The sequence below is a fragment of the Streptopelia decaocto genome, assembly GCF_964273445.1.
Source record: "Streptopelia decaocto genome assembly, chromosome: 3".
Taxonomy (NCBI): domain Eukaryota; kingdom Metazoa; phylum Chordata; class Aves; order Columbiformes; family Columbidae; genus Streptopelia; species Streptopelia decaocto.
The window spans coordinates 20907407-20917351 of record NC_138656.1 but is presented as its reverse complement, the minus strand read 5'-3'; the positions used below and the strand labels follow the sequence as shown (position 1 = coordinate 20917351).

General features: G+C 58.6%; 1 protein-coding gene across 2 annotated transcripts; it reads left to right on the top strand.

The window, feature by feature from the left end:
- Positions 1–296: 296 nt before the first annotated feature.
- Positions 297–4443, top strand: HLX (H2.0 like homeobox). 2 transcript variants are annotated; one of them, XM_082048139.1, is made up of 4 exons: positions 297–1333; positions 1924–2103; positions 2595–2779; positions 3579–4443. In XM_082048139.1, the coding sequence occupies exons 1-4, from the start codon at positions 760–762 to the stop codon at positions 3927–3929; spliced, it is 1290 nt and encodes a 429-aa protein (XP_081904265.1). In that variant the 5' UTR covers positions 297–759; the 3' UTR covers positions 3930–4443. The 2 variants fall into 2 exon arrangements, with proteins under 2 accessions (XP_081904265.1, XP_081904266.1); XM_082048140.1 differs by lacking the exon at positions 1924–2103 and having other exon boundaries at positions 309–1333.
- Positions 4444–9945: the final 5502 nt, after the last annotated feature.

Here is a 9945-nt window from a genome sequence, read left to right as displayed (position 1 = left end):
CTACCCCAGGCTCATTTATCCAGGAATCACATTTTCTTGAAAGTAATTTTCAAGAGGACAGACCTGCCTCCGATCGGGCAAGATTCCCCTGTGCGTTTCTTTCAAACGTTTGGTAATCACGCGGACAAGCGCAGCGCCCTTGCGCTGTTTTTCGGTGGGGGGGCGGGAGGGGGAAGGGAATTCAAAGTCGAGGGCCGAATTTAAGGAGATGTGGGGGGGAGAGGCGGGTACTTTTTGGGGCAAACCGGCCCGAGTCGCTGGTACGAGTCACCGCGCAGACAGCGCTCAACCGCGCGCTGTGGGCACGGTGTCCCGTACCCGCGCCCCGGCCCTGCGTGGGCGTGTCAGCGGGCGGTGCTGCCCGGCCCCGCGGATCGTGGATTGGGCGCGAGGAGGGAGCAAGGGCTGCTCCGGAGCCGGGAGTGTCACTGCCAGAGAAAGTTTTGGGGAGGGGTGAATATTTTTTTTTCCCCAGTGCGAAGAAAGGGGGTTTGGTTTGAGTTTGTTTTGTTTGCGCCGCTCCTCTCCTCGTCCGCTCTCACTCTCAGTCTCGCCGTGGGTTTTGGGGAATTTTTCTTTCTTTTTTTCCTTTTTTTTTTTTTTTTTTTTTTTGGGTGGTTGGTTTCCCCCACCTTGCCCCTCCGGCAAGTGCTCCGCCAGCCGCCTCTTGTCCCGGCCATCCCTCCCCATGCACCCGGGGCAGCGGGCAGCTCCGCGGCGCGCACCCGGGAGCTGAGCTGCGTCCCCTCCCCGAGCAGGATGTACACGGCCGGGCTGGCTCCTTTCTACGCCTCCAACTTCAGCCTGTGGTCAGCGGCGTATTGCTCAGCATCGGGGCCGGCAGCCGCCGGCTGCTTCCCTCTGGACGCCGCAGCGGCGAAGAAACCGTCTTTCTGCATCGCCGACATCCTCCACGCCGGCGGCGAGGCGGCGGGAGGACCCACCGACAGCCTGGCCGGAGCTCCCGGCACCGGGATGCCGGCGGCGTTGGGAGCCGTCCATCACGGCGGTCCCTTCCACGCCACCGCCTCGCCGCTCCGGCCCACGCCCGTCGTGGCCCCCGACAACCCTGCCACCGCCTTCCCGCCGCGCCTCTCGCCGCTCTCCGCCGCCTACCACTCCCACCACCACCGCCCCCCGCAGCACCGGTCCCCCGCGGCGGCGGCGGCAGCGGCGGCGGGCGGCGGAGGCGCCCCGGCCCCCGCCCGGCTGCCGGGCGGCCACACGCACGGCTCGGCGCCGGCGCCCGCCAGCAAGGACCTGAAATTCGGCATCGACCGCATTTTATCGGCGGAGTTTGACCCCAAAGTCAAGGAAGGCAACACGCTGAGAGGTATAAAAATTGGCTCGTCCGCTTTCCGTGCTAGCGCGCTTACTACTCTTTTATTATTTTATATTATTTTTAGCGAATATACCCGCGGTTTGAAAACTTTTCGATCTAGCCCATAAAAGAGTTATTTTTAAAAAAGAGTTCTAAATCAGAGTTTCTGATAGTGCTCCCTAAAATAGCCCACACCCCCGGCCCTGCGCACGGCAGCAGCCCGCGGCACAGGACTTGCGCCGCTGCGAAAAATAGCGATAGCGTAAAAATAGCGAACGAAACGGTCTCCACTTCTCAAAGCGGGCCTAAGATTTTGCCTCAGAGGGCACAGCCCATTTTAAAGCCTTTCGCTGCAGCCCGTGTCCCCTCGCGGCGTGTGAACATCCTGATCAATGGAGTAAATATACCAGAGGATGTCTGATTGCCGGGGCACGGCCGCCTATCCCCAAGAGAGCCCCCGGGACGAGGAGGCGGCTGCCCGGTTCCCCCTTAAGCCTCGCCGGCCGGGGACGCGCTCCTCCCGACCCCGTCCCTGTCGCCCGCAGCGGGGTGTCGGTTTCGACCGCGGTGTAACAGAGCTCTCCTTGTTCCTGTACTCACAGATCTGACCTCCTTATTAACTACCAGCCGCCAAACTGGGGTTCATCTCCCCAACTTGCAGCCTTCCGCCGGCCAGTTCTTCGCGTCTCTAGACCCCATTAACGAGGCCTCTGCTATTCTGGGTCCCTTAAACACAAACCCAAGGAGCTCAGTTCAGCACCAGTTTCAAGACACTTTTCCAGGTACATCTCGTCCCTCGTTGACCCTTTCGTGGCACAGGGCACTCCGTTCTGGAGCAGCACCCCCCCGGCCCCAGGCGCTCTCCTCCTGAAGGGACCCGCCAGGTGCTTTTGAAAGACCGGGGCGTATGTTTTGTAGCGAGGCTCAGATTTTGGGCGAAAGCCGGGCTGCGTTGGGGGAGGAAGAGCTGGCTAGGGCCTGACCCGGATGACCATCCCATCTAGTACAAAATAATACCTGGGCTGAGAGAGAAGGGGCGGGGAGTGGGGAGAGAAATAAATTCGGGTTTCAAATCGCTCCATCCTTGCCCGAGAAAGCACATGCTGACACGACACGTATCCATTCAGCAGGCAGGGGCCACGCTGGTCCGGGCCTTCCCCGTACACCTCAGTCTAGCTGTTCTTTTGATCGATTTAAGGCTCTCTTTCAGGCATCGGTATAAATAACGCCGTTTCCCTCTCTCTCTCCCCGCTTTTCTTCCCCCACCCTCTAGGTCCGTATGCAGTTTTAACCAAGGACACGCTGCCCCAGACGTACAAGAGGAAACGCTCCTGGTCCAGGGCTGTTTTCTCCAACCTGCAGAGGAAAGGTTTAGAAAAACGTTTCGAAATCCAAAAATATGTCACCAAACCGGACAGAAAGCAACTGGCGGCGATGCTGGGGCTGACAGATGCTCAAGTAAGAACGGCTTCGCTTTTATTTCGAAACTTACGTCCAGTTTAGAGGGATACCAGAGTGGGGGGGAAGGCGGTTGCAAAGCGTTTTCCCTTCCTTAATCTTTGGCGGGGCCGCCTGAGGAGTGGGACCTCTCCCCGAGCATCTCCTGTGCGCAGGTTCCGCGGCATTTCGCGGCCCGGCGCGGAGCTTTCGCCTTTGTTTTGGCCACCGCGGAGCAGGCCGAGCCGAGAGGCGAGCGAGGCCGGGGCAGATCATTAGCGTGCGCTTTATTCAACTGCAACTCGCTGTAGGAGGCAGTTTAGGTCAGAGGAAGTAGAAGAGAACACACTATTTTTTATGTCTTTTTTTTTTCTCTCTCTAAATCTCTCACCGCGTTGTGAAATCCTTAGTTTTGGGGAAGTGAAAAGTCGTCTTCAAACGGAATCATTAAACGCCACTCTGTAATGATTCCACTATTGAGGGCCCGCAGCACGCAGAATTGTATAACGCCGTGGTTTCTTGAGCAAGATTTGGTTTCCTGGAAGAAGAAGTAGAAAGAGAGAGAAAAAAAAAAAAAAAAAGGGGGGAGGAGGAGGAGTGGAGGGGGGGTTTTGTATTCAAACACGCAAAAGAGGGGAAGAAGAAAAAACAAATATAAAGACACCTTAGTCACGTAAGGGTGTGGGCAGAGGGAAGTGAGGACGGCGCCTCCTGTTTCCCCCGCGCTGCCTGTCCCCGGTAAAGGCGTTGGGGCGGTGCGGTGCGCGGAGCGGTGCGCGGTGGGGGCCGTGACGCCCGTCTAAGGGCGGCGCGGCCGCAGGTGAAGGTGTGGTTCCAGAACCGGAGGATGAAGTGGCGGCACTCCAAAGAGGCGCAGGCCCAGAAAGACAAGGAGCCGCCGCCAGAACCGGAGCCGGAGCCAGCGGCCCAGCGAGCCGGCGCACCTCCCGCCACCGCCGCGGAGCCCGACCGCAGCCCCAGCCGCTCCGAGGGCGACAGCGACAGCAGCGACGCCGACTCCCTCGATATGGCCCCCAGCGACACAGAACGGACTGAGGGCGCCGAGCGGAGCCTGCCTGCCGCCGGGCTCGGCAACTCCTCCGGCTGCACCGGCCTCCCTTCCCCGCCGCCGGCCGCCGCCGCCAGCCCCGAGCCGCGGAGCGGCCTATAGACGGTGTGGCCCCGCCGTTCCCGCTCCCAGGACCTGAGCGCTAATTTATCTCCCTTTCTCCGCCCCGGGAGCGCGGCAACGACGGCACGGAACCGGCATGGCACCGACATGGCACCGGCCGCTCCCACCCGCGGCCAGCGCCTGATCCGGACCCGGGCGAGGGGCCAAGGAGGCGGGCGGAGCGGGGAGCCCCAGGGCGGCTGTGTGTGAGGCGGCCGCCTTTCCCTCCATGCTGCTCGCCGGAGAGCGGGATTTCTCTATTTTTTTCTTTTCTAAAATTTTATTTCATTCTCCGTCTCCTGCCCCTCGTCCTCTCCAGGAAAATCCAAGTGAAGGACTCCGAGAACATGCTCCGAAATCCCTCCCCACTCCCCAAACAATTTACAATGTGAAGTATTTTGCCAACGTGCAACGTGTTGCTTCGAATAATCCGGCCGAGAAATACTGCACTGACAAAAATCTATAAATATATATATATCTCTCCTGTAAATAAAATGTTTGCTATGATTTGTAACCACGTCATTCTGTTGACGAGGGCAGCGGGCTGGTGAGGCTGCCCCAGCATCCTTCTCCCCGTTCAAAGGCAGCCACTGTCACTCCTCACCTTGAAAGCCTCCTCAGGCAGCCTTTTCCTCTTTTTAAAAAAATTTTTTCGTTGTCCTTTACCCCTTCCTTTTCTAATGGAGGAGATGACCGGATTTGATTACGCGAAATTGCGCGTCCGGTGAGAAAGTTGCCAATTCCATTTGTAGATCCTCATGCGTGTACGTACATATGTGTATCATGTGAGGTGACTTCTGTTTTTTGATGGAAAGCGGGACTGGGCAGCCTGACTCCCCTCGACTCTCAGGTGCGTCTGGGGGTGCAGAGAGGTGAGAGGGTTTGCTTTGCTTTGGTGTCCCCCTGATTTGCCGTGTAACCTTTGCGCAGGAAACCCGAGGCGGGGTTGGAAGATAGTGCTCTGTGACGTCACGGCATGGCGGCGCGGCCCGGGGGGGGCGCTCTGTGACGTCAAGAAAGCGCTAAGCGCGGCGCGGATGCCGAGCGCAGGGCCGGGCCGCGGCGGCGGGCGGGAGCGCGGAGCCCCGCGGGGCTGCGCTGGGGGGGCACGGCGGCCTCTCCTCCTCCCTCGGCGGGAGCTGCGGGGCTGGGTGCCCTCCCCGGGAGGGAGCGCTCGGAGCGCCTGGGGCGTGCGGCTCTGCCGGGGCTCCCTTGGGATCCAGGCCGGGATCCGCCGGGTCCACTCGGGTTCATCTTCGGCTTCGCTGTTCGCCGCGGTGCTCCTCTCCTCCCGGGGCATGGGGGAGGACGGGTGACCGCTCCTCAGCCAGTCGCCTTCTCCATCTTCTCTTCCCCAAGCAGCAAGGATTAAAGCGAAAGCCGCAGTGGTGAGGAGCCCATTTCCCTGCCCATTGGGAAGTGTGTTTTCTGCGAGTCGCTAACCGAAGCAATTATGTTTTCAAACACACCCGGGCCGGGGAAGGCCTCATCGTGCCCAGGGAGGATAAGATGAGGGCAGGGGAGCGAAGCTGACCCCACTCCATGCTAGACCGATGGGCACTGAGCGTGTGACACTTTAGAAAGAAAGAGGAGACAGAGAAATAAAGTGAAGGATTAAAAAATTCCCGGTGTACTCCGGCGATGTGGAAGCGGGTAAGCTCCTGACTCTTGCCTGCTGCTTCACTGGGGTCTCAGAAAAGATATCGTTCGGGGTTGTGGGGGTTTTCCGGGTAGGACACACTCCCAGGGCCACCCCTGCTAGCAAGGAGACTCTGGCAGGACCAAACACCTGAGGAAAGAAAAGGAAATGCCGGCAGCATCCCCACTCCACAAGCACTGGGGGAAGAGGAGCTGCGGCAAATGGCAAGCCAAGAGGCCAGCTGCCTGGGTGAAGAGGGAATGAGTGAAATGGTAAATAAGGTGTAACCGAGAGGGTAGAGGTTCCGCCGGAGTCACGACGGGCACTGAGATGCACAGGAGGACAGCGCACAAAACCTGCGCAGCGAACGCGCAGCGCCCGCGCAGGGCAGCGCGCCTGGGGCGCCCATCCTGTCCGAACCCTTCTGAGACAGGAACGCTCCGTGCCTTTAAGACACTGTCAGGGACGCAACGAGGGGTGTCACAGCTTTTCGGGGCGCGGAGCGGGCCCTGGAGCGCGCTCCCAGCCCCAGAAAGCGTCTGTTTCTATGGCCGCTGATGTGCTCATCGGTGCGGGGGTTGTCGTGGGGGGTTATATCTTCCCATAAAGATAAATGGAAGCAGCGGGACAGATGTCCAGCAAAACATGACTGTTTCCGCTCCGATAAACCACGCCGGTGCGGCTCACGGACGCGTAGGAATTTGTTTGCCTCTTTTCTACAGACTAACCCGTGGGGGAAAGAGGGGTTTGAGGTGGCTCTTGGCAGATGAGAAAGGAAAAGTGCGTCGGGAAAGAGTTTCTCTTCCCTTGGATTAGAGGAATCTGCGCCTCCCCCAAAAGCAGGACCGGCTGCGCAGGAGCAGGCTCCCCCCGCCCGGCCTCCCCAAATAACGGGAGAGCAATGCCCGCCTGGACCCCGGGTCGGGGAAAGAGCAGGGGCACCGCCTTTATGGCCCCTTTTTAAGATAACGCGGCAAAATGAAAAAAAAAAAATAACACTCCTGGGACTCAGGCTGCGGAGAAAGATGCTCAGATCCGAATGTAGGAGCTGGGATAAAATTCCTTCGCCCTGCGCGTGATTGTGCCTCCCTGTCCCCCGCCTCCAGGCTTTACTTCGGGCTGCTGCTCTGGCCAAGCGATGGAGCCGGGACGGTATTTTTTTCATCTCCTCCAACGACACGGAAAAAGAAAAGGAAAAATCTCCCCCCCCGACTGCTCCCGTTGTACACGTCCTGGGGCAGGCAGAGCTAACCCACGAAAACGAGTTTGGGGAAAGATACGTGGATGAAGGAATTTGTGTCCGTCTCGACAGGGAAGGGAGTTTGGCCGGTCCTGCGAGGCTGCGCTTACTGCTAAATTTCTGCGGAAAATGTCGGGACAATGTCGGGACTGCAGGCAGCTAGATCGCCGTTAATCGGCGAAATCGACCTGTCCGTAGCGCAATACAACAGCCTGCCCAGAAAAGGTCCGACAACCCCTGGGGGTGCACCCTTTTTGTTTGATTTATCATCGCCTGATAACACGAAAGGACTTTGATACAGGTTATTTCTGAAGGCGAAACGCCCGAGCCTCCGGCTCTCCCGCCGATCCGGTTCTTGGACGGTCTTTAAACGGGGGCCGCAGATTTTCAGGAGGTCTCTTTACTCCCCTTAAATCCGTTGTGATTCTATTCAGATCTGTGCCAACCGATTCCAAATCCCCTTGGCTGCACCCACCCCCCGTAACGAGTCCGTGTTGACGCGGCTCCTCCTGTCCGGCGGGGACCGGGGACCTCTCGGAAGGGCCGGGAGGGGTTTCCCCAGGGCTGCTTGCGGTCGCCGGGGCCGAGAAACCGGAGCGATACACGAAGGAGAACAGAGGTTTCCCTGTCTCTTTCCTGCGTGGCATGTGTGGGAAATCGGACTGATAACGAAGCGGGAGGCCTCTGCGTGCCGCTCCGACATCCCAGACCCGACTGCGAGCATCCGCACCCGCAGAGATGCGCAGTCGGGCTGGTCAGATCCAGCTCCTGTCCGGGCTTACCAATAACCCACACCTTCCCCTGCGCACTGCATTAAAAAGCCAAACGACATCCTTTTCTGATTTCTTACCAGAAATCTCTCATCTCCAAAGAGACTCGAGTCTGCCTCGGAAAAAACAGCCACGTTAGAAGGAAAAAAAAAAGTCATAAAACAAAAAAGACGCAATATTTTAAGCAAGCGATTTGCGGTGCAAAAAGGGCCGGGCGAGGAGCTGGCGTTGGGGTCTGTCGCTGCCCCGCCTGGCGGGGGGGGTCCGTCGCGGTCCCCCTGTACCGCCCCCCCGGCAGAGCCCCGCGGGCGTGGGGCCGGCGGTAGCGAAACCTGAGTTCGCCTCCCTCGTTAGTTGAGCGAGAGCGGCCCCGCTCCTTAGGAAAATATTTTTATTTTATTTTAATGTCGGGCTTAAGCTGATGTCTTAAAAAATAATTGTTTTCAGACCCCGTTTCGCTCGGCATCGCCGTTTCACACTCACAGGCACACACAGCTTTCCCTGCAGTTCATGCCTCGGGACTGCCTGGCGTCGGCAAGACAAACTGCAATCTCCGAAATGTCAACTTTTGCCACAATCTCGACTAAAAAAACCACCCCCTTCTTATTGCTGTTGAGCGCTCATCAGAAATAATGGCTGTTTACACAAAACCTTTATTCACTTTCTTAAATAAACACCAGCGAATTCAAATAAAGCAAAACCTCAGCTATAATTCAAGCACAACTTTTGCTGTGTGTATTCTCGGCTGCGGACCTGTAGAGACTCCTCGGAGAGAAATATGAAGTCTCCTTTCATAGTCCACATCCATTAGCTAAATATCCTAGCTCACCTCGGCTGAGTTTATACTACCCGAGCTTTCCTTTTTTCCTCTTTTTAATTTTTCCCCTTAGCTGAAGCGGAAATATTTCCTCCTTACTCCCTTGTCCCCTTTTACAGAGGTGAGGTCTGGATGCTTTTCTTTTAAAATAAATTTTGCAGGAGCCTCTTTCCTCCTCTTCTATAGCCCCGGCTCGGGCCGCGGCGGAGGCTGCCGGGCTCCGTGGCAATGAGCTGCCGCCGAAGCGGCACCTTCCGCAGCCCACACGGCCGAAGATGCTCGTAGCTCGGTGGGCTGAGGGAGCTCAGATGAAGGCAGACACGCGTTCTGGGGTGGGGGGATCGGTGAGCCCGGCGAGGAGATGCCAAGGTCCCGTTTATTCGCAAGAGCAGACTTAGAAACTGAATTTGCACAAACCCAGGCATCGGGGAGCGCCAGGTACCTGCGGGGGGCGGCGGCGGTCCCGCCTGGCCATTGCCCCATGGGGAAGAGAGCCCGTCCCTCAGCGGCGTGGCGGGGGCATCTCTGCCCCCCTGCTCCCCTCACCTCCCCAGCTCCCAGGCCGGGACTCGCGGCCCCAGCCCTAATGAGATCCATTAAGCGTATTATTGATGTGGAGGTTTGCTGTGAGGTCCTGGCTGGAGGGAAGCGGAGCTCTGCTGCAGATACAGGCGCTCTGATCTGCACCACCTGGCTGAAACCAGAGAGCCGCCACTTCATTAATGGGTTTAGCCTTTGCTAATTGGTGTCTTTAGGAGCCTTGCCAAATTCTGCTCCGGGATCTTTGGAGGCAGCTTTTGTTTTTCTTTCTGCCGGTGACATTCGTTGACGGCAATTAGAACCGATACCTCTTCTGCGCCGGTGGACAGCCGGGCAGCCCCAAAGCCCCCGAAGGGGCGGTCTGTGCCGCCGCCCTGGCCACCTCCTTCCCCGCTGCTGCCTCCAGCACCACCGCCATCATCATCATCAGAAATGGAAATGCCACAGGTAAACCTCGAAGTGAAGAGAGACATGCGACCCTTCTCTCGTCCCGGTGATGGCTGCAGCAGGTGACACGTGTGGAAGTGGGGCGAGTAGCCCCCTTGTGCCCCACAGCTCCTCCCCGCAGAAAGCAAGCGCAGGGGGCCGGGACTACCCCTGCCCGGCGGGAGAGAGGGGAAAGCGGCCGTCCCACGCCCTCCCCTCCCACCAGGCCGACCCCATCTCGGTGGCCTGCGGAGGGAGCTGAGGGAGCCGCAAGGGCAATGTCCGCGGCCGCAACAGCCCGGAGCCGCCGGGACTCTCCCCGGGCTGGAGCACCGGCGCCGCGGCCGAGCCCCTTTCGCCGCCGGCCCTCGGGGTCAGCTTCATCCTCGGCCCCGCGGGCCTGACCGTTTTTTCCGGGACTCGGACGGCCGTAGTTAATGAAATCCGCTCACCGCAAATCACAGAGCTCTGCCGTACGCTATAATCAAATTTCTGCTTGCCTTAAAAAACCCAGGCCACCCTCCTCCACCCCCGTTCTCCAGGCAAACCCCAAATCAAAGGTTTCCAGCCATCACACCCCTCCA